The sequence below is a fragment of the Siphateles boraxobius genome, unplaced genomic scaffold (genome assembly GCF_051911475.1).
Source record: "Siphateles boraxobius isolate OS27281-9 unplaced genomic scaffold, OSU_SipBor_1 65, whole genome shotgun sequence".
Lineage (NCBI taxonomy): Eukaryota > Metazoa > Chordata > Actinopteri > Cypriniformes > Leuciscidae > Siphateles > Siphateles boraxobius.
The window spans coordinates 11,773,177-11,796,896 of NW_027509192.1; the positions used below are offsets into that span (position 1 = coordinate 11,773,177).

The following is a 23,720-nucleotide window of genomic DNA, read 5'->3' on the forward strand; positions in this document are numbered from 1 at the left end:
CTGAACGTCATTGTTTACACAAACATATCTTACCCATCGTCTTCTTCCTTGTCTAATTTCTGTCGCTCTACGTACGTCATCTGGTATAATTGAAACGATTGGCTATGAGCTACGTACAGGCGCATTTGATAAACATTCTTAGCACCCAATAAACGGCGCCGGGCATTCCTAAACCACGCCTCAAATACGAGAAAATGTACGTGTGGTTCATTTTAAAATGTATGTGGTTCCCAGACCCAAGTCTCAACGAGAATTGGGTCTGGTGTTAGCCAGGCTAATGTTGTGTAGCATTTGTTTGCCAAAAAAACAAATAGGGCTTGTTTAATTTTCATTTTTAATAAAAGATAAATTAGTGTTTTATGGCTTCAGTTCATTTGATTACCGGGCTTCATGATTCATAGGGCCTTATTATTGTATACAAATTAATACATTAAGTTGTTTTTATGAATTCAATTAATTAGATATGTTTTTGATTGCACCATTAAAATGGAATTATAGACAAAATAAAACTGAACTGTTAATAAACTGCTGTTAAATCAAACAAGTTTCGTAACATCGTTAAATTAGTCCCAGTGACTGCAGTGGCTAAATCTTAAGTTTATCAAGCGACGAGAATACTTTTTGTGCGAAAAAATAACGACTTTATTTCAACTATTCATTTCCTTCTCTGTGGGCCCCGAGTGAGTTCACGAAGTGTAACAGCGTAGTGCTTCTGTGTTGTACGTCACACGAAGGCTCACTATTGGCCGACGCTGGTCATGTGTGTGATACGTGTGACGTACAACACAGAAGCACTACGCTGTTACACTACGTGAACTCACTTGAGGCCCACAGAGAAGGAAACGAATAGTTGAAATAAAGTCGTTATTTTTGGGGGGTTTTGCGCACAAAAAGCATTCTCGTCGATTGATAAACTTAAGATTGAGCCACTGTAGTCACTTGGACTATTTTAACAATGTCTTTAATAACTTTTCAGGGCTGGCAAGTTTCAATCTCTTAGAAGCCTATGGAGGAGTGATCCAGCTCTCAGATTTAATCAAAAATATCTTAATTTGTGTTCCGAAGACGAACGAAAGTCTTACGGGGTTGAACAACATAGTAATTACTGACAGAATTTTCATTTTTGGGTGAAATATCCCTTTAATGTTACAGCCTCTGCTATAACATTATCTGTTCATAAAATTGGTATCGAAAAAAGTATCGTTCAGGAACCGGTATCGAAGTCATGGTAGGCCTGTCACAATAACAAATTTTGCTGGACGATAAATTGTCCAAGAAATTATTGCGATAAACGATAATATTGATAATAAACGATAATATTGTCGTTCTGAGACCATTTTCATCTAAAATAATGATAATGGCATAATAATGCAGGAACACCTTTTCAAAGATCAATAAACTTTTATTTCTAAAGACTATTTAAATGAACAAAACAACCAAAAACAATAAAAGCAATGGACTCTGTCTCTGTTAACAAAAAATGCACTAACCAATGTGTGACTTCCGTTCACACTGAGAATCATATGCATCATGTACTGTGTGAGCATGCGTCTCATATGAGTATGTGCACTAGTTTGTGTGTGTGTGTGCTCGCGTCTCAAATGAGTATGTGCGCGGAGAGTTTGTGTGTGTGTGTGCTCCGTCTCATTGAGTTTGTGCGCGAGTTTGTGTGTGTGTGTGTGTGTGTGCGCGCGCGCTCGCGCTCGCGCTCGCGTCTCATATGAGTGTGCGCGAGTTTGTGTGTGTGCGCGCGTCTCATATGTGCGTGGAGAGTTTTTGTGCGCACGCGTGTCTCATATGATGTGCATGGAGAGTTTGTGTGTGCGCGCATCTCGTTCTCGTGTGTGTAGAGTTTGCGTGTACGTGCGTGAGCGACTTTAGGTGTGTCGTTGTGCATTTCATATGTATTTGTTTGAGCATTCAGCAGTATACATGTATGTTTGACTACTTAATATATGTGTATGCAAGACAAATGTTTCATGTGTGCGTGAATGAAGTTTGATTTAAGCCCTAGACGGCGCCTCATATGAGGGTGAGAGAGCGCGCGCGCGCGAGAGGGACGCGCTACGGCGCTCTGCAATCAAATACGATTGTAAATAGGCTCAGTAAAAAAAACAATAATAATTTTTTAAAAAAAAATCGAAAATCAATGTGTGGCGGTCAGCGTTGATATTGTCACCCAGTCTCTTTGGTAGAGAGAGAGAGAGAGAGAGAGAGAGAGAGAGAGAGAGAGAGAGAGAGAGAGACAAGGAAAACAAAACAAGCATGCAAATGGAAATTATCGCGGCCGGAAAAAATATCGAGCTCATTTTTTTTATCGTGCGATTTATTGATTTATTGATTATCGCGACAGGCCTAAGTCATGGTATCGGTATCAGTATCGAAAATTTTTGAACGATACCCAGCCCTAACTACGACATTCAAATAATGAGCATGATCATTAATAAACTTCTCTTTTGAAACAGGGATAGCTATTCTGACAACTGTCCACCATGGTTGCACAGAAACATTGTCGGAGAGTACTCTTGACTCTATTATTTGTTCTCAACTTCAGGGTCTTAAATAATCCTAGTCACTACTTCCCTCAAACATAATGGATTACATACAAATAAAGGGATCAGGCTAAAGCCACTTTTAGTGAGCATCCAGTGAAATTATGGCTTGTGTCAGTCATGGCCAAAAAAGGTGATAAAATCCTACACATATGCACCGAAACGGGCATCACATACATTGAATAAATTAGAAGTTTTATGTGGTCACTCCTGTCCCTTCAGATTTTTAAGTAAGAAATGCTCTGGCAGAAATCAGGCAACAGTGTCCATCGTGTGAACAGTATAGTTGCATTTCTGCTACTTGTCTAAAATGTATGTAGGTTGATATTTTAGAATAAGTAAAACAAAATGTAAACAAAAATACAGGTAAAATTATAAGTTCGCATCACACCTGTTCCGTCGACAAAAACCCATTAGGATTTTTCCATAGGCTTTTGAATTGTTGCGAAAAAGAAGCTCTCAGATCAACAAATGTTTATGATACGTAATTTTTTTGCATTTTGAAGCCTAAATACAATCACCAAAAATAAAAAGCTAACCTTCGGCTATAAATGAGCCACACCACAGCCGCTCAACTTTTAATGCCCCAGACAACATCAGTAGTCCCATTAAGCAACTTGTTAGCAACCACCTTTTTCAATACCCATAAACGAGTGGAGTATTACTTGTGTGTTTTATGTTGTAGAATAAAAGGTAAAAATATCTTGAGCTTCTGTTCACCACAGACCTTATTATAGGCTTTTAACAAAAATCCCTTTAAAAAAAAAAAACAGACTTCGGGACAAATTTTCCGGGTTTTGGCCTACAAAAAATACATCATTCGTGCAGCAATCTGTGGACTGACAAATTTTTCAGTGAACAATAGGTATTATTTAATTTACTTTGTTAAACTGAAATTTCTACACACCCTCATGTCTGTACAAACTCACAACCTTTTCTCACAAAAAGTAAAAAATTCTTGTTTTTGTGATCTCTTACAGTCAAGTTCAATTGCAATTTTGCTAGGTTTAAATCAGGATCTGAACACTGGTTTCATTGCACACTAAACACGATACTGGATAGTGCCAAGACTATCCTAATTTTAATTAATAAGATGTTAAAAAGTGTCTTTGTATTTTTCCCTCATTGGTCATGTCTTATCTCACTGACGGCACTAAGGCCACGTGTCCACCAAAGCGTTTTTAGCCAGCTGAAAACACTAGGCGCAAGTTGAGACATTTGTTATGATACGGAATATCCGCAAGAGTGTTACTAGTATTCTGATTACACACATATTTTGTTTCTGTGTTGATACTATATTAAAATATCAATAAAATGTAACGTATTTTCTCTGGCTCTTGTAAATTATTTTGTTCCGTTATTATGCTTGTTGTTGTCATCTGTTGACGTTGAAGCAGAATGTGGTGGTTGGTCGGTGTGATATTTGTCCCACCCCTCCTCCACTGTGATTGGATGGTTGGGTAAAAAGTGTCAGTGATGAGCGCTGCGTTTTACCCCAAAGTTAAAGCAGAACTAAGTAACTTTTTTACCTTAACCGAACAGCTTTGGAGTCATTGTAATGTTTATATTATTGATTTCGTGTTGAATGGGCGACGTCTCGCACCCCCTTGGTGCCTGTGAGCCGCAAAACCACCCTTGCAACTTTGGGCCGGCGGGCCGCCGGGATACGGCTAGCTATAAGAACAACTATCGTCCCATGGCAAAGCTGGCATATAAGAAGCAGAAAGCTAGAAAAGCATTGTCGGAGGAACAGAGAAAGAGGAAATGGCAGACTGACCGAGGGAGAAGTCAGACACGAGTAAACATCGGACCTGCGTTTTCAGAATGGCGAAAAAAAAAGAAGAAAGTGTGGTCGGAAGAGTCTAGAAAAAAGTAACGAGAATCTGGCAAACGAGGAACCGGACAAGACTCCCACTCGCTCAGTCTTTCACTGTTAAAGTTGATTCCTGCGATTATCATGAGAACAGTTGTCAATATCTCACATAATTATCAGGACATAAATAAGCCTACATGTTGCAAATAGTGTAAATGAGCGCAATTTGCAAACTATTATGATAAATTGCAATAATCATGTCTAACAAGATCATAATGGACATTGTTACGAAATCAGGGCTCTCAAGTGTCACGCATTGATAAAGTGTATCATGTACGTCGCATCATTTCGCAGGGCTCTCAAGTTTTGAAGACAGGCAAGAGTGACATCCAGCCGACAGATACATTTTTGTCATTGGTTGTTGCGTTAAATCTTACCCAGATACAATAGTGCTATTTACTGATTGGCTATTGTGTAGCTCGACGAACAACACCAGCGGAGACGCGCTTGATTCCTGCCGGTTCCACAGTGAGAGCGGCGCGGCCAGAGTTTTGGGTGCTGAGGCATATTAAATATATTACAAATAGTTTTTCAGCTGGAGAAATACAATGTGTGGCGGGAGAGCGTGACAAAAGCCCGAAATGAGTGACTGTCACGCTCTCCCGCCACACATTGTATTTCTCACGCTGAAAAACTATTTGTAATATATTTAATATGCCACAGCGCCCAAAACTCTGGCCTCACAGCTCTCACTGTGGAACCGGCAGGAATCAAGCGCGTCTCCGCTGGTGTTGTTCGTCGAGCTACACAATAGCCAATCAGAAAATAGCACTATTGTATCTGGGTAAGATTTAACGCAACAACCAATGACAAAAATGTATGTATCGGCTGGATGTCACTCTTGCCTGTCTTCAAAACTTGAGAGCCCTGCGAAATAATGCGACGTACATGATACACTTTATTGGTGTCATCTGCAATTGTAGGCTCAGGTAAGCCTAACGCGGTAGGCTACTTTATTATTATGAAGTGCAGAGGCCGTGAGTGCAGATCATAGACAGTAAAAGAAAGGTGCAGATACGCTCTGCGTGAGTGGTGTTTACGACAGTAACGTTAAATACAAGTACTCTACAGCGACTCTAGGGATCGCTGTTTGACAAAAACAGAAATCCTGCATAGTGCCACTTTAAACATTCTTTAACTCTCGGCGACTAGTAAAAAACACCGGGCGCTCGGCGCTTCAGCGTGGAAAAAACGCACAGCGCCTCGTTACGCTCATGGCGTTTAAAAAAAGCGGCGCTCCAATTGAAAACAATTGGAAAAACACACCAGCTGCGTGAAAAAACGCTTTGGTGGACACACGGCCTAAGTGAACATGGGAACTCACAAAAAATCTTATCCTGGAAAAAGCTATGTGACTAAACAAATAGTCATAACAATCTCCTTTTATCCCAAAATACATGAAAATCTCAAGTATTAGTTAGTACACAAGCCAATCCTGAGTTATAGCATGCATTTAAACTGTATGTAGTATATTTTTGCATGTTTTAATCCAAATGAGGCTTTACAACACGTTCAAGATGCCCATATCCAAATCCACACTGAATTTCAGTCTATCAGCATGTGCTCCGAATAAAAGCTCAGAAATGCACTGACTGACACAAAAGTGGGCATGGTGGCTTTGGGGAAAAATACATAAATGTTGGCTTATTTGAACCCATAGCTACTTGTTACGAAGACTGTATATGTGTATAAGAAAGAACAACACTGTAAGAGAGGTCATAACAAAATAATTTTAAATTCAAAGAGGGCAACGGTTATGCGTTCAGATACCTTTGATAACAGGCTTACAGATTCTTAAAGGCAGTGTGTTACTTTGACAGTGTAAATGCGATTAAAGAAGCGCAGTAAGATTATGTATAATAATGCATTCAACATGTAAGATCTTGAACAAAGTCATCCAGACACTCTGGACAGCTCAAAAGACAAAAGATGTGTGTATGTATCCCTAGTGACTGTAAAGGGGTAACCGGCAGCATACTTACACTGACTTTCTTCTATCATGTGAAGTGGAATATCAAAAGTGAAAGATGGCTGGTCACATGCAGAACAGTAAAGGAGTCATCTCACAACCTGCACCATATCCATGAGGAAAATAGTGCCTCAAGGAATACTTGAGTAGCACCTGATCAGATCTACAAAGCCAGGAAGGTTACCTTCTCATTTAGGCAGCAAAGCTATTTCTATGAGCCATGACAGAAAAATCAATAATATGCCCCTAGCTACTCTCAAGATCTCCTCCAACTTAGAATATTTATTCAACACAGACTAAAGGAAGAGTTATTTCTTCTTGATTTACATATAAATAAGGGCAATACTTGTGTCGTCTGACTTTTATGGGGAGGCCATGTTGTGCCCTTAAGCATTTTGATTGAACAATCAAATTCTAAGTTCAATGGAGGTCATGGTGTTTTTTTGGACATGCACAATTTAGCATTCTTCTGTTTTCGCACACTATGACCTGGAGGATCATATAGACTCATATTTGTGAACACTTGACTACGTTTACATGTGCACCAATGCGATTATTTCCAATCATCAAAGTAAGGAGTTAATTGAGATGTTTACATGCCACGAGCAAACCTGTTCAGTCCCGTTTACATGCAGTTTCCATTATTCTGGATATTCGCCAAGATGTATGGTTATTTTTACCGCCATTACACAAATAATGAACTCCGAAACAGTAGCATGTTACTGGCCACTGTTTTAATCTAATTACACCAAATGCAAAACACAGGTTATTCTGAAAGGTTATTCGACGCATTGATGAATATCGCAATGCCGCTGCAACAGGGGTTGGCTACATTGCATCGTATTCTTTGCGCGGTCTCTGGATGAAGATACGGAGAAGAGACTGTGTTGAAAGTTTAGTGATTCGGAGTGGAGGGAAAACTTCTGAATAATGTCACAGAGTTCATTCATGAAGTTGTGGGAAAACATGAGGCGATCTGCGTACGTCAGAGCACATGCGCATTTTGGCCAGAGCAGGAATAATTCATGCGCACTTTGGCCAGAGCAGGAATAATTCGATGCCTAATACGAATAATAACATGCCGGTTTATTGTGAATAAAATTGCTGTATCATATATATATATATATATATATATATATATATATATATATAAAATCGCATTATGAGGGTGCATGTAAACCCACTCATTGTAAAGCTGCTGTCACTTCAAAGAAATAATCTTAATAAAGAACAAGTTTAGCTACTTGTATAGCTACTCTGACACCTGTCCACCATGGGTGCACAGAAACATTGTCGGAGAGTACTCTTGACTCTATTGTTTGTTCGCAACTTCAGGGTCTTAAATAATCCTAGTCACTACTTCCCTTAAACATTATGGTTTGCATAGTCTCCATTCAAATGTCCATCTCTAACAATTACTTTTCCCCCATCCAGTTCAGACCCTGCATTTCACCTTTGGGCATCTAATGGCCTTCTCAAGATTATTGACCTCTTCGAAAAGGGAGTATTTGACACTTTTTCCTTCTAATCTAAAAAATATAACCTACCCAATCATCACTCATTTCAGTTCTTCCAAATTAGAGATTTCATACAGAAGCAGTTCCCTCACTTTCCTAATCATGCCCCGGAAACACACATGGACCACTTTCTTGCTTTGAAATGCCAACCATAGGAATCTAATCTCTGTCATATATAATTTAATAAATCGGACCATACTGACACTTTTAAAGATACTTGGGAGCATGACCTAGGACTTGCTATCTCAGAGGATCTATGGCATAACATCTTGAACCAGGTACATTCCTCTTCCATCTGTGCCATGATTTACTACAGCGTAAAATACTAATCAGAGCACACTTAACCAATGCCCAATTGGCTGCATTTTTCCCAAACAGGAGCGCCACCTGCAACTTTTTGAACTACATTAAAAACCTACTTTGATCACTGGTAACTGACAATGAATAATATTTGTCAGCTATTAGAGGGAACATTTTTTCTATTTAATCCAGTTTATTTTTAATTTTATTTTACCTTTTCGTTTGCTTGTCCAATGGATCATGGAAGGAATTAATAATGGACAATGTCTTACTGTTTAACTTAACTGTTTTACTTTTATAATGTACCATTCTGTATGGTCATTGGTCACACAAATCAAAAATAAAAAAAGATTTGGACATGTACAAGTAAAAACATGTACACTTGTAAGTCAGTAGGGCTCTAGAGATTCTTCTATGAACAGTGTACATTTGTTTAATGTGAAGAGGATCCAAGATACACTTGGATCACAACTGACAAGGTGATATTTATGCGTAGTTGTGTGGTTTATTAAATTTTTTTTTTAGAATAATAATGTAGGCCACTATATCAGGATCCATGGCAAATGTCTTTCTAAATAGTCAAAAAGGTGTCAAGGTTTGGCTGGTTTTTACTAGCATGACCCCAATAGCCCCTGCTGGTAAATGCACCAACTACACTGTGTGGCTGCAAAAAAGAAAAAAAGTTATCTCCATTGATGGCCATTTTAAATTATTTCATTATATTGTAGAAGATGTCCCTTATATTTTTACCTGTCTGCTGCCCTTGTCCTAGTTCAGGATAGTCGCTTATGGTGCCATCAGCCAATCAACATTGTTTTGATGACTTTCTCAGGTACAATCCACCAAGAACACATGAGAATTTTGAAGAAAGGGGTCTCTTTCTCATGTGTCACTTGTTGTTTGTGGGAGGGTAGTTTTATGCATAAAATTAAGAGTCAGACGTAGGCTATTTCTGAAAGGTTAAGATTAGCACCTGGAATTGAAATGTAATTTACAGGTCCCACAGGTGCAGAGCTGAAAACAGTTATTATCAGACCTTTTTATAACAGTTGCTTATATTATCAGCTTTAGAAGTGTACATGGATTATACAGAATCTAAAAACACTAATTGGACGAGTACAAAAGCTGTATATGCTAGAGGAAGTGGGTGTGTGCTGGTAAAAATAGCATCTGTGCTTGTTCTCAGAAGTGATTCTACATTACACCAAGAGGAGGGAAAAAATATTACTGGACCACCTATTATATAAAAAAATTAACTTTTACACGGTGTTTGAACAAAAATGTGAGTAGGCCGTGTGTACACAACCACGCGATAATGATAACAAATCCACCTACTCCTTTTTTTATATTCCTCATAAATCATAAACCGTGTCTCAAAATGAGTATGCGTTTCAATACATTTTGACGTCACAATGGAACAGGCCCCGACCACGACTGGTGACGGAATCTGGCCTATTAGCGGAGATCCTCCCCTGAGTGAGCCCTTCACAGTCCATCATGTTTATCTCTTCGCTAGAGCAGCTAGTGGAAACACAAGAGTGCCTCAGCTACATGATAAACAATCTAAATGTTCTGTTAATGGCTGTATCAATGAACACAGAAATTTGTTTTTCCATTGCCTTTCTAAGCGCGTTAGACGGATGGGTTTGACCTTTGCGCCTCTTGCATCATTTATAGATTCTCGTGCAGGAAACGGCGTTTTAAAAATGCAGAGCTCAAGTTAAACTTTTAAAAAACGCATTTTGACACCTTGCATTTTTAGACACAAAGAGGCGTTGTGTGTGAATGGCACCGAATGAGAGAAAAAACTAGTGCTGTTAATCAAAAAAAAAAAACTAGATTAATCACGCATTTTTCTGATTAATCGCAATTAATCGTGATGAAAAACTCAAACTTGTTTTTTTTTTACAAGTTTTTAATATATTTTATAACGTTATAATTTACAGTTAAACTCCAAATTAATGTAGAAACAACAAAGACAGTTTGTTTATATACTGGTTTAATGGCATTTTTTTATGAATGAAGGCCAGTATCACTGATGCTACTGCTGCTACTGATGTCTCAATGAAAAAATATATTTTTTAAACATTCATAATAGCCATTCAACATTGTGTAATTGAAAGCTATCTGTTTTTTTTATTTATTAGGCTTAAAAAATATAAAAACTTTTAATTTAAGTGACCTTAAAACAATCCTCACATAAACCCTTAATAAATGTCATTTACCTGTGCCCTGTCTAACAGGTAGGAAATATACAAAAAAAATAATAAAGTTATCAAATGTCTTGTGGTGGATTTTTTAATGAATAAAATAGTAAACTGTATATCCAACTAATCATAATTCTAACATCTTACCTTACTTCTTTAGGTCTAACATTCTACCACTTGAACAAAATGTACTCTGAAGTTTGTCTCAAAATAAGAGGAAAATTCTGACAATATCAAAAATATAACAGTCTAGAATAGTCTCATGACATATTGGGTAATCAACTGAACTTCTAACCTTTTCCATTTTTTTAATAATTTGACATCTAAGTTGCTTCTACCTTCTGGTTTCTATGTCAAAACGTAGGCTCATTATTGGCCGACGCTGGTCAAGTTTGTGATGACCAAAGAGTTAGCCAATAGTGAGCCTACGTTCTGACTTAGAACCCAAAACTGCACTGTTTATACTGTCAACAGCTTAGGAGAATGACATGGAAGAGCAGAGATTGATGAATAATGTCATTATTTTGGGGGTTTTTTGTGCACAAGTATTCTCATCGCTTCATAATATTAAGGTTGAACCACTGTAGTTACATGGACTATTTAACAATGTTTTTACTACTACTAAGCCAGCTCAAACATGCATTTTAGTCTGGTAAATGTCATGTTTAACATTATCATGTAGTCATGTATGCAATAAACACATTGCAAGGACACTCTCTCTCTCGTTCTCTCAAAATATACACAGTCAGTCGATAATATTTCATTGTCTTTTTTTCTTTTCTGCCTTTTAGATGCTTTCTTGTCATCAATCCTGAACGTGGATCAAAACAAAAAAAGGACAAGTAACTTCAAAGAAAACTGGCCAAGTTGTGCAAAAAAAACAACCAAACTGCCTACAGGTTTCCTCAATTCTGCGAAAACTTTTGGACTTTGAATGGGATTTTGTTTGCACTTTTATGGACTTCAAAACAGAAACAGCAATTCACTGCCATTATAAAGCGTGGAAGAGCCAGGACATTTTTTTAAATATAACTCTGATTGTATTCGTCTGAAAGAAGAATGTCATTTACACCTAGGATGACTTGAGGGTGAGTAAATCATGGGCTAATTTTCATTTTTTGGGTGAACTATCCCTTTAATTAAATGCTAAGTGTTACCTGTTTGATGTTCAGTGTTAAAATTGTATTTTATGTTTGTTTTTTTAAATTCAGGCAATATGTTCTCACAAGGCAATTTTCTGATCTTAGCTTTTAACCAAAATAAATGTTTTAAAACCCAGAGAATGTTGGTTGCTTTTTCCTTGTGACTACTCTTATGTGTGACTTACTTTAAAGTATAATATTTTTAATTATGTAAGCAGTATTCCCTGTAAAAATACAATTTACTGCTGTAGACAAGTTTAATACTGAAAAAGTGTGTGGTATATACTGTATTTGATAATTACAGTGGGGTGCTGTAAATGCTGTTTACAGTACAAGGTTCTGTAAAAATACAGTATGTGGCTGGCAACCCAGCTGCCAGTATTTTACTGTAAATTTACAGTACAACATTTTACAGTACAATACTGTAAATGCTGTTTACAGTACTAGTTCTGTAAAAATACAGTATGTGGCTGGCAACCCAGCTGCATTCTTTCTGCTGGTGGGATTCAAATTAGTCTGAGATCCTCCGGCCGCGATTAAAGCATATTCGAAGGCATTGTCTGAAGCTTGTCGGTTATTATTGCTGCACAGCAAGCAAGTTAGTTAGTGGAACAAGTTATTTAGCGAAACACTAGAGATCTTATTCCCAAGTGATACTGTTCGAACGGAAAGAGGCGTCGTTTGACTCTTAGGCAGGGTTAGATTGCGGTCAGGTAACTATAATTCTTAGGCATTTTATGCGGTCAGACCCGAGCCGTCAGAGGTGAACTCAATTGGGTATAATATTTTCAGTGTCAGGGACACATGGTTCAACCCAAGTCAGGTGCATGGGGAAAAATCTACCACAGTCTGCACTGCATAAATTATAAATTAAATGTAGATTAATCCTTGTTAAAGGTACAAAAGTTCTTTAGTCAAGAGCAGTGAGTGATTTTCTATGTTTCTTTTGTTCTTTGATTAACTTTAATGACAGGCAGCATTAGTGGCTGCTGTCACTTCAAGATCTGCCGCTGCTGACAATGATTTTCATTTTCTCACAACTCTTTACGTACATTTAAGACTGCTCTTATGAGGATATTCAACAAATGGAAATTTTTCCATAATTGTGTGTGCTACTGCTCGGTCAATCGCGAAAGAGAACTCGATCTGTGCGCACCTTGAATGGTTTAAACGCATTTGCATGAATAAAAGCGTGATCATATAATGTAAAAGCAGCGCAGTGGAATGCCAAAATGTGTTCCGTGGAAACGGCCCCATAATGTCTCTCCTGTTTTGTTGTTGTCGCGTATCCGAGGCACGAGGTGTATTGGCACAGCAGCTCATTTGCATTTAAAGATAAACACACAAAAACTGTGTGTTTTTACTTCCACCCATTTTGGGTATTGTAAAATTACTGATCTGTGGGGTATTTTGAGCTGAAACATCACATACATATTGGGACACTTGAAAATTACATTACATCGGATCTTATAAAAAGGGGCAAAATGTGTCTCCTTTAAGGGGATATTTCACAGACTCATGTTGTTCCAAAGCTTGAAAATGCTGATTAGCTAGACTTTCAATGGATGGTCAAAAAGATTTTTTTAACATTCTCTCATTTGTGTTCCGAAGATGAACGAAAGCATTGGTTTGGAACAACAGAATGTTCAGTCTCCGCACAATATGCCAAAAAATTATATTAAAATGACCATGATGCAGTGTGACCAAGGGTAATCATTTAACTTTTTTCCTAAGTCATCTTTATTATTATCCATCTCATTTAGAAAACAACTGGTTTATTGCCCTGAAGCAACATGGTGCAACATTCACTGTAAAAATGAAAAGATACTTGAGGCAACATGTGGGGTTTCTCCACACTGGCAGAACCCTCTTGAGAGCCTCAAGGCACCCTTCTGAAGGTGCCTCAAATATTGTGCTCACAAGAAGTTCAAAATATGTTTCAAGTGCCTCAAAGAATTTCCCTTCTGATGGGGTTACTGAGAGAATTATAGACAGTCTTTAGAGATCTTGCATGAAGTTGCATGTTCCTTGGAGAACTGACCTTTCGAAAGGGTGCCTAGAGGTTATCTAAAGGAGTCTACCAGTGAGGTAGTCCGAGATCCCCAAATGGCCCCTGAAATTATCAAAATTATATTTTTGTATTTACAATGATATTGCACCCTGTTGTTACCTCAGAGTAACAAATCCATTTTGTACACATTTTAAGCACATGCTGCATATAATCTGACAACAGAATTATGAAGAGATGCCATGAAGCAATAAAAAGTTGTTCTTGGTCACACTACATCCTGGTGGTCATTTTAAGATCCTTTTCTGGCATGGAGCACAGGGTTGCTCATATTTGCTCTGAGAACTGCCTTCAGAAAAGCCATTTTAATAGTTTTTTCTTCACATCAGTCACATATTGGTATGCCATGCTGTTTACGCGATGAATAATAGTGTGCATATTGCAGCTGTCATGTTATTTTTTTATGAATGCATTATTCATTATTTAAATATCAAACTTTTTATAATTTACATTTCAGGTGAATTAAGACAAAAGGTTAGGCTAATAATAGTAAATTCTATACAGATTGTCATGTTGCAGTAAGTTTAAAATCACACTAATACTTAATATAAGAAACTTGTTTAACATCACTCAATTTCACTACACATTTTTAAATAAATAAAAGCATGATTGATTTCCTTCCATTGTCACGTTTCTTTAAGCTTCATCGCTGAGACCAAAAAAGGATTTGTTAAAGGAAGTCAGTCTTTTGCACACAAAAAAGCTATCAAAATGATCAAACTTAAAAATGCCTGCAATAGAGAGGGTTAGACCGTGATACTAACCTTTGCTTGCAGCATTTTATCAATTCTTAATTAATTTAACTTGATCCTCTGAGTAGCTGACACAGGAAAGAGCACAGTAAACAAACATATTTCAGTCACTCAGAAGTGTGATGCTCAAAAATTTGCAGTTGTCAGACTTGCAAATCTTCTCTCAAACCTGTCAAAAGTACGCTTCTTTTGTAAAAAGACATAATTTTGGAAGCGGCAATATCAGTGGATTCAGTTAGGTTTAGTCCGGGGAACGGGCGCATTAATTTCAAGCACGAAATATTCCAAACAGTGGTTTAACGGTCACTCACCTTCTGCTGACGACGAGCCATATCTGTGGGCTGTTTAGCGTTAAATGGATACGCGATACATCTCAACACAAACACATAGATCTGTAGTTTAATTTTCCTCTCCGTCTCCTCTTTCTTAATTCTCTCCTGCTCGGTTTTGTCCGCCTCAGCGGGAGAAGGGACCTGTTCCTTCGGTTGGGTACGCGGGGCGTCCGACGTCTTTTCGGGTTTGGTACTCTTTTTAACAGGTTTCCCAGTTTTAACGGGGGGTTCGTCCTCAAGTGGAAGTAGTTCTCCCTCAGATTCATCGCTGGAGGACGGGTCCAGCATAGTCGACAGTCAAGAGGCGACAACTCCTCACAGCTGTGGGAAAAGCTACGAAACCCGAGAGGTTTCTTAGAACCTCGACCACAAAAGCTGAGTTTTTTTTTTTTTTCCTGAGAGAATGACAAAATGTGTCAGTCGCGAGACTTTTGAGGGCGGAGTCAATCCGAGAACGATTCGGTGACGATGGGATTGAATCACATTCTTTTTTCTCTCTTGATAAGAGAGCGCGAGTGTGTGGAGGTTAGTGCAGAGTTATGCGAGACAGGTAGGCAACCTGTGGCATGGACAACATGCAACACGTGGGAGGTTCCCTTCTTAAAGGTGCAGTCTGTAGATTCCGATACAACTTTAATGCTTTTTCATGTTACATTTCCCACCACAATATATTGGTTAGCACTTTGATATTCATAAATTCAGCGTTGCACCTATTCATTTTGATTGATAATCAAAACCAATGCACACTATAATTCTTTGTGCAAATTTTTTTTTTGGCATGAAATCTATAGATAGAACAGATATAAATGTGAAACTGTATTAGAAAAACATTTATATATTTTATGTACATATTATATACAAATACAGATATTGATAATTGTATAATTCACAAAAAGTCCTGGCTGAGCAAAAGGAAGAAATAATGAAATTTAAAGTCGGCACGTGTGTCTGCATCTAAAAATGCTACTCTCTTGAGTAGGTAGCCTACTTATTTTGAGTAAGTAATTAGTTCACAGCCGCTAAAAAGTATGTTCTATAGCCTACAGTGCAGAGGTGGAAAGAGTAATAAAATATTCTACTCAAGTAAAAGTACTACTACTTCAATGAAATTTTACTTAAGTACAAGTAAAAGTACCGGTCTAAAAATCTACTCAAGTAAAAGTAAAAAGTAGCTCATTTAAAATTGACTCAGAGTAAAAGTTACTGAGTTACTTTTTTAACAGCGGGGGTGGGGTGCGGGACCCTCCCGTGTAGGGTTGTAATGGTATAAGATTTTCACAGTATGGTAACGTCTCAGAAAATATCACGGTTTACAGTATTAATCAATTGTTAAATAAATAAACTGTATTATTAAATTATGGGTATTATTATTATTATCATCAGTTAAAATGACAGTTAAATTAATGAAAACAGGATTTTATTTTGGTTGAACAAATGCTTTTATTATAACAAACTTGAAATAATTTGTTTGTTTATTAAAATTTCAATAAAACATGTCTAATCAATTAAGTTCGATAATTAATAATGAATTAGATTAACAACTTATTTTTAACATTAATAATTTATTAAAATGTTTAAGAATAATATTGTCCTATGAAATGTATTTTATTCAGAAAATTAATGTTTCTTTTATTAGGGGTGTAACGATATTCGAACCAAACCGAAGAACCGCGATACAGAACCCACGATTCGAATCGCGATACTCTCATGGCGTACCGAACACGCCCCGCCCTGCAAGCTACCCCGGCCCCGCCCAGCCCGGCTCATTGATTGGACCTGGAATCAGTGTTGCCAAGTCCGCTTATTATAAGCGACTTTGGGCTTGTTTTTCTGTAAAGTCGCTTACAAATATTGGTAGTCGCGGGTCGCGTTTTTTTTTGGGCTTATTTCTAAAGTGTAGTTGGTTATTTGAGCTTGTTCTCAGCTCGTTGTCAAGCAGATATTTTCTATATGTTATTTAAACGTAGGAGTTTGTCTTGCCTGTTCCCTCTGTCTCTTCCCTTTCCCTATACACAGAGTTTTTTTCCCACCCACATCCTGCTTCTAATTGGCTCTGACCCAGATGGCAATGAGTACTAGCCAATCAGAGGCAGAGCAGGGCAATCGGTTTTTTTTCTGGTTAGGAAAACGTCAGTGAGTGACGTTTAAATGAAAATACGTGCGAGTCGCGACCGATGGTGACTGGACTGTAGGAGAGTTTTTATATATAAATTATATTTTAGATATTATAGATATAGATATAATAGTTTAATATCGTTTAACCCTTTAACTGTCACTCCCCCTTTTTTCGCATAGACATGAAAATCACTATTCAAACTGAAATATGTAATTCAAGAATGCTTTGAAATGTAGACCTATGGTTGGTCTTGTTTTAAAGAAGACATTTGCCAGATTAATGTTGAAGTGAAGTATTATGAAGTTATGAAAGTGAAACAGAAAAAAAGTTATACAAGTTTGAGTTTATGAAAATGAACAATGTAAAAATATAATTATTTATATTTTATATAAAATATATATATTACAAAATATATTTTACTCTAAAACTGCCAGAAAATGTAGGCCAAAAATCTGAAGAAGTTGTGTTCCAAATTTTAGGTTGATATCTCAAAAAATGAGCTTTCAGTAAGATTTTATTTGGCCGCAGTACCAACATTTTTCACTAGATGGACAGCCAAGCTTCATTACAGAAGAAAAATAAACTACCATGTGCACAGTTTTACAAAACTAGGCACAGTTTACCAATCAGTCCACTTGGATGTAAATTGACAATCTGTACCCACAGTTTAAAACTATCTGTCACCACGGATTGTAACAGCAGCGGCAGCGCGGAGTAAACGCGAGTAAACGCGATCATCTCTTCCTCAGTTACAGAATAAACATGAATGGACACCTGAAGGTATGTTGAAAAATACAGTATACTTACTGAAAGGCATCATAACTCCTGTAATCGCTCAATCAGTGTTTCATCAGCGCAAAGACGTCAATAAAACTGCATAGCTTGTCACTAGCATTATATTTACCTCAGCAGGCTAGTGATTAAGTGTCCACAACTTGTTGGTTCCTAGAGAAATTAACTCTTGCACTAAATAAATGCACAATATTATCCTATATATTATATTTTACTTAACCTGTTAATTATATTTTGATTATTTAAAGTACGTTTAAAATATCTTTAATGAAAATGACAGCAACTGTGTAAATTATTATATTTCAATAACAAATTTGAGTAAAGTTAATGCAAAAACTGCCTTATGTTCAGTTTACATGTTTTCATAAAATGTGTTGGGTGTTGATTATTATTTCTAAAAAATAAATAGCATCTAAATTTAGGCTCTGTTGTTAACCTTTATTGTTATAGTAATGTGCGGCTCCCTATACAGCATTAGCAGATTTTTAATCCTTCCAAAACGTTTAATTGTAATTGAATTAATTTAAAGACAAAGACACCGTTTTTTCATTAAACCACTTTTTAAATTTTTTTTTAGCTTTCTAAACGGAACCGAACCGAGACATCAAAACCGTGGGAAAACCGAACCGTCAGTTTTGTGTATCGTTACACCCCTACTTTTTATGATTTAATCCAAATATATTTTCAAAAACGGTGGTAATCAAATGTAAATTTAAACTTGTGTCCTTTTATTTTTTGGGGAAGCGCTGCAAAAACAGATTTACTAAATTAAACCATGGACAAAAAAAATATTCCTTTAAATAATGTTCAAATAAAATGTATTATTATTATTGTTGTTATTATTATTATTTTGAGAAGTAGGCTACGTTCTACTGTATGCTTACAATAGTAATATATTTATGTCATAATTTCTCCTAGTAAAACCGAACTTTTATTTTGACGGGTTGTGAAGACCTGTTAAAAGTGTATTTGACAATGGATTCAAATAAAAATCTCAAATAAAAATATGAAAATGCTCATTAGACGTTCTCTCAGAGCAGCTCTGGAAATGTTCATGTATTCATATCCTCAAATTGTTTGTGAGACGCTGAAAACACCATGAACGTCACGAGTACTTGAGTATGTAGTAGACAAACGCAGCTTAGCAGAACAATAGGGTTATATATTTACTTGCAGTATTTTTGTGCTTAGCTTAAATATTCACAGACCATGTCGCGATTGGATTTATTGCACAGTTCTAATTTCCATGTATTCATCCATCCATTATTTTACATGTTTTACGTGACATCTGCATTAAGTGAATCCTATTTTCATGACTGGATTCCGGGATTCCCTTTGCATCACGTAAATCGGGACATACCTTTATCTGCAGGAGGGATGGTGTCCTATATCCTCTTTTTGCAGCCACTTTGCGTCGAAATTTTTTGCTAATTGGATATCTATCCTTGAGGACAACCACGCTTTTTTTCTACTTTTCATACTGGCCATAATTCGCTTGGCGCTTAGCTTTCAGCTTCAGCTGGGTCTGCGTCACCTTTTTTGGGCGTTTGTTCTCCCGCCCTTCAATCAATTCAGTAGTTTCCGGAGTGTGTGATTTTTTCCCCCCCTTGTATTATTATTTTTTACTCAGTAACGGATATGATTTCAAATGTAGCGAAGTACAATACTTCAAAGAAAACGTACTTAAGTAAAAGTAAAAGTACAGATTTTAAAAACTACTTTAAAAAGTAGAAGTACACAAAAAAACTACTCAATTACGTAACGCGAGTAAATGTAATTCGTTACTTTCCACTAGAGGTCTGCGCGGGACACAATTTTCAGACCCGCTCCCGCCCGCTCCCGCAGTGTTCAGTCCCGCTCCCGCCCGCTCCCGCAAAGATTTGTCATTTTTAGTACCGCTCCCGCCCGCATCTGTGATATAATGTCCCGCTCCCGCCCGCACTTTCTGTCTGACGAAAGGTCTTGGGGAAAAAAATGCGTGCACACAAAATTCCTTACCAATACTTGGTAACATATTTATTGGTCCCATATTACGAACAGCATAATATTCACAACAGTACTTTATCTGAAGCACTAGAGGCGCTCTGTTCCTCGTCCATGCTGTCTATTTTGAACTTGAACTAGCTTTCGAATTCGAACTCGGAGCAGCGGGAAAGGAATTGTCTCTAAACAAGTGTGCGTGAGATTAGGCCCCGCCCTTCCCGACAACATTCACAAGTTTAGGCTGCTTAAAACGTTTTTATTGCTGCCAATCAGAATCTCCCTCACAACTACAAATTATGTACGCTACTTTAATCATTTATATATTTTACTTTATACTCATATTTAATTTGCGGGAGTGCAGCGTATCATCCCTCCCGCCCGCACCCGCAAGTGCACCTCATCATCCCGCCCGCTCCCGCAATGACCTTTAAAAATTTGTCCCGCGCCGCACTGTTTTGCGTCGGGACCCGCGGGTCCCGCGGGACTCCCGCGGGAGTGCAGACCTCTACTTTCCACCTCTGCTACAGTGTGAATGTGTGTAGTATTAAAGCAACACCAAGTAACTTTTCCTCTGCGGTCACCCTACAGGTTGGAAGCAGAATTGTCCATTACCACTGTCGTAAATAATTTAGCCAACCGCAGCCTACTGTCGCACGCGCACAAACATGCTCTCTGTTTATCCAGCACCGGCTTTGGAATCAACAATGGCCACAGACAAGGTAGAGTATGATGCATGATTTTATGAAAGTATGATGTACCGTATTGCGACATCACAAACGAGCAATTGTAGCAATTGTAACGCTTGCCGTAAAGCATGTCAAATTAGTAGTTTTCTTATGTCTTATTAGAACTACAGAAACGCGACCCGATCTGGCAATAGCGTGGATATATCAGATAAAGGACCGCTAAGCTGTGGCACAAGTGCGTTTCACCATGTCATGACTTGATGAACCACTGAACCGATTTTGGAAACATTATTTTAAGGTAAAAAATCTTACTTAGTGTTGCTTTAAAGTAATCTAGACTTACTATATTCGCCATGTTGTCATTATCACATGGCCTGCGTCACTTCGCTTCACTATCATTCACATTTCCTCTCTGTGGCCTCATGGGATAGTAAAGTGTCCCATCACATGCACACTTCAGACTCCCGCCAGAAGAAGTATGTCATCCGGGTACTTTTACCTACTCTTTTATGAGTACTATAAATTCGGACATACTTTTTTTTGTCACATACTGTTTTTGTGGGCAATATTAGACTTTAGAGTGTGAATGGATCCACACTTCAAAAATCTACCGGAAATAGTAGATCATCCGGTGACTTTTGACATACTTTTTCCAATCGACTATGCTTTGGGACATACTTATTCTAAACTTACATACTATTTATGGATGGATAGTATGGACATTGGGATGCAGGGATAGTCTTTTCTTCCCTTTTGTGAGTGACGTGTATCCGAGTGAAACAGCTTCTCAAACAAGAAAAAATGTTTAGGGCAGGACTTGATTTTGTCCATCAGGAATTGATTGGATCATTGAATCGTTGTCGGTTGCTATTGCTCCGATCTCGTGAGTGACAGGTTGTCTCGCCCTCGCTGGGAACACTTAAAATAGATGTGGCTGCAAGAGTTAAGTTTTACTGATTATAGATTATCCTGTTTTTAAATATTTCATCAAGTGAATGATCGACAGCAAAGTGAAAAATATTAGAATCATTACAAAATGTATAGCTACCCTGACAGCTATTTTCAATCACAGATAATTAGAGGTAATTTGAGGTAATTGCGGCACTCATTAATTTCAAGCCCGAAATATTCTAAACAGTGGTTTAACGGTCACTCACCTTCTGCTGACGGCGAGCCCTGACTAAAGCAACCTTTTCTCTGCTTTCCACAGACTGAACCAGAAGTCATTAATTTCTATTGGAGAGTCACATGGGCTTGAACAGAGTTGCTACCCTCTGTGAATGCAGGATTTTTAGATCTAATTTGTGCTTAGGTGTGTTTCAATTTTTAACATTTTCTGACCACCTAGTATGCATCCCAACTTTCATCTAACTTTAGCCTACCCAAATCACTTGCTTCTTCTAAAGAACAGACAATTATCTACGATAAAAGGAGAGTAAGTGTTTGCACTCCTTTATTTGAGCTGTCAACAGAAACAAATCAGGTCTGTATCAACAAAGGTTTGTAAAAACAAAAGAAATGGTCATTGACTTTAGAAAAAAGCCCCCTCCATTGCAACCGGTTACTATTAATGAGACAGTTATTGAGATTGTGGAGGAGTATAAGTACTTGGGTACTATTATTGATCATAAACTCACTTGGTCAGCCAACACATTAGCAAGATACTCAAAAGCACAGCAACGGCTCTTTTTTTAAAGAAAATTGCGAAGTTTTAATGCAGAGACTAGCACCCTGACATTGTTTTATTTGACCTTTATTCAGAGTGTGGTGATTTTTGCCATCCAGTGTTGGGGGGGGGTCTTTCTATCCAGAACAGGCACATGCTGCATAAGGTGACAAAAATGGGTAGGAAAATAACTGGATCAGATGTGAAAAGCATCACAAATCTTACTGACCAGCATACCCTCAATTTGGCACTGAGGATACTGGAGGATCCATTGCACCCACTTCACACAGAATTTTCCCTCCTCCCCTCTGGATGTAGATTCAGAATGCCCCGAACAAAAACTAAATGACATATTACATCATTCGTGCCGAGGAGCATTCAATTATTAAATGGATCATCTATGGGCACATAGATTTATTTTAAATGTGCATTATTGAACATATATCTATTTATTGATTCCTTTAAGCCGTTGAACATTTTAGATGTGTATTATTTATATATTTATTCTATGTTTGTTGTGGTTATGTTTATTGTGGTTCCCATGAGTGTAAAACAAATTCCCCTCGGAGCAATAAAGGTTTCATTCATTCATTCATTCATCATGGGTGAAAAGGTAGTTGAGAGTTTACTATACGACTATTACTAAGGGGTGAAAGCGAAACTTGTCACGGGTCACGGACAGTGAAAAGGCACCTCACCCAGTGTCAATGGAAACCTAATTTAATAATGGATATTTTATGTGAAAAATATCTGAACAATAAAAGCAAACCACAGTTCATATTAAGCTTGCTGACCTCTGTACCCAGGGAGAAATGTATATGATGTTGATGACTCACAGCGCTTGGAGAAAAGATATTCCTAAAGGTTAAACTCAATAGTCTTTGCACCATAATTAAGTAGATATAAGAAATAAGTATTAAATACATAATCAGATTAGACCCTTCATACAGGCTGTCATTAAATCAGACATTACTGAACAGTGACCTTGAATTACAATGGCTGCAGGATCCAAGCATAAATTTGGATAATGTGGGTGGTTTACAGAATATGTTCTCATCACTGCCTCACTTTGAGAACAAATATTAGCCCAAGCCCATTTAGATGGCACATTAGTGCCTCCTCTTTTGTTTTACATTAGTTCTAAAGTCATATATGTTTTTATTATTGTACAGTTTCCCTCCCTAATGAAAATGGGAAGACGTTATTTTATTAAGATCGATACTTTCAGAGCTGTGTTCTGTGTATTTGCATTACTTATCTTCAAACAGCCTCCACTACACTTTAATGCATAAATAGATGACAGTTTTTCTCTGTAACCTCATTTCATCAAAGCTAATCTGCCTCTTGAATCTCTTTGATAAGGCTGCCACCCTGCCTAGATTTGTCAAAACATTGAATTTTGGGATTCAGTAATTGGAGACGAGACAATCCACTCAATCCAGTGCATAGTTCAATTAACACTGATACAGATGGCAGTTTTTCAAAGCATTGCTTTTTAAAATCAGTATGAAGTCCCGCTGGAACATGATGACTATGAATGGTTCTGGTTGTATATTATTTAAATGTTGTTTTTCTTGCAAAAACAGTGAAGCATATGTCCACTCCAGACTGACTTGACACTGTGTTGTGTCCACATGGACTCATATTGACAAATAATTCTCAAAGAACACACAAACATAAAGTAACTGTCTCGCATTTTTAGTCGTAACAAGAAACAGCTCACAAGGAGCACATATGACAATATATTTCCATTCAATATAGTGCA

General features: G+C 37.6%; 1 protein-coding gene across 11 annotated transcripts in view; it reads right to left on the minus strand.

Annotated features, from left to right (window-relative positions):
• Nucleotides 1-15,298, minus strand: part of cadps2 (Ca++-dependent secretion activator 2) — a 146,223-nt gene extending 130,925 nt beyond the window's left edge. For all 11 annotated transcript variants that reach the window (XR_013196666.1, XR_013196665.1, XR_013196663.1 and 8 more), the window contains exon 1: nucleotides 14,692-15,298. Coding sequence is in view for 7 of the 11 variants with exons in the window: in XM_077210997.1 (XP_077067112.1) it covers nucleotides 14,692-15,000 (309 nt within the window). In the remaining 4 variants the exon portion in view is untranslated. The remainder of the gene's footprint in view (nucleotides 1-14,691) is intronic.
• Nucleotides 15,299-23,720: the final 8,422 nt, after the last annotated feature.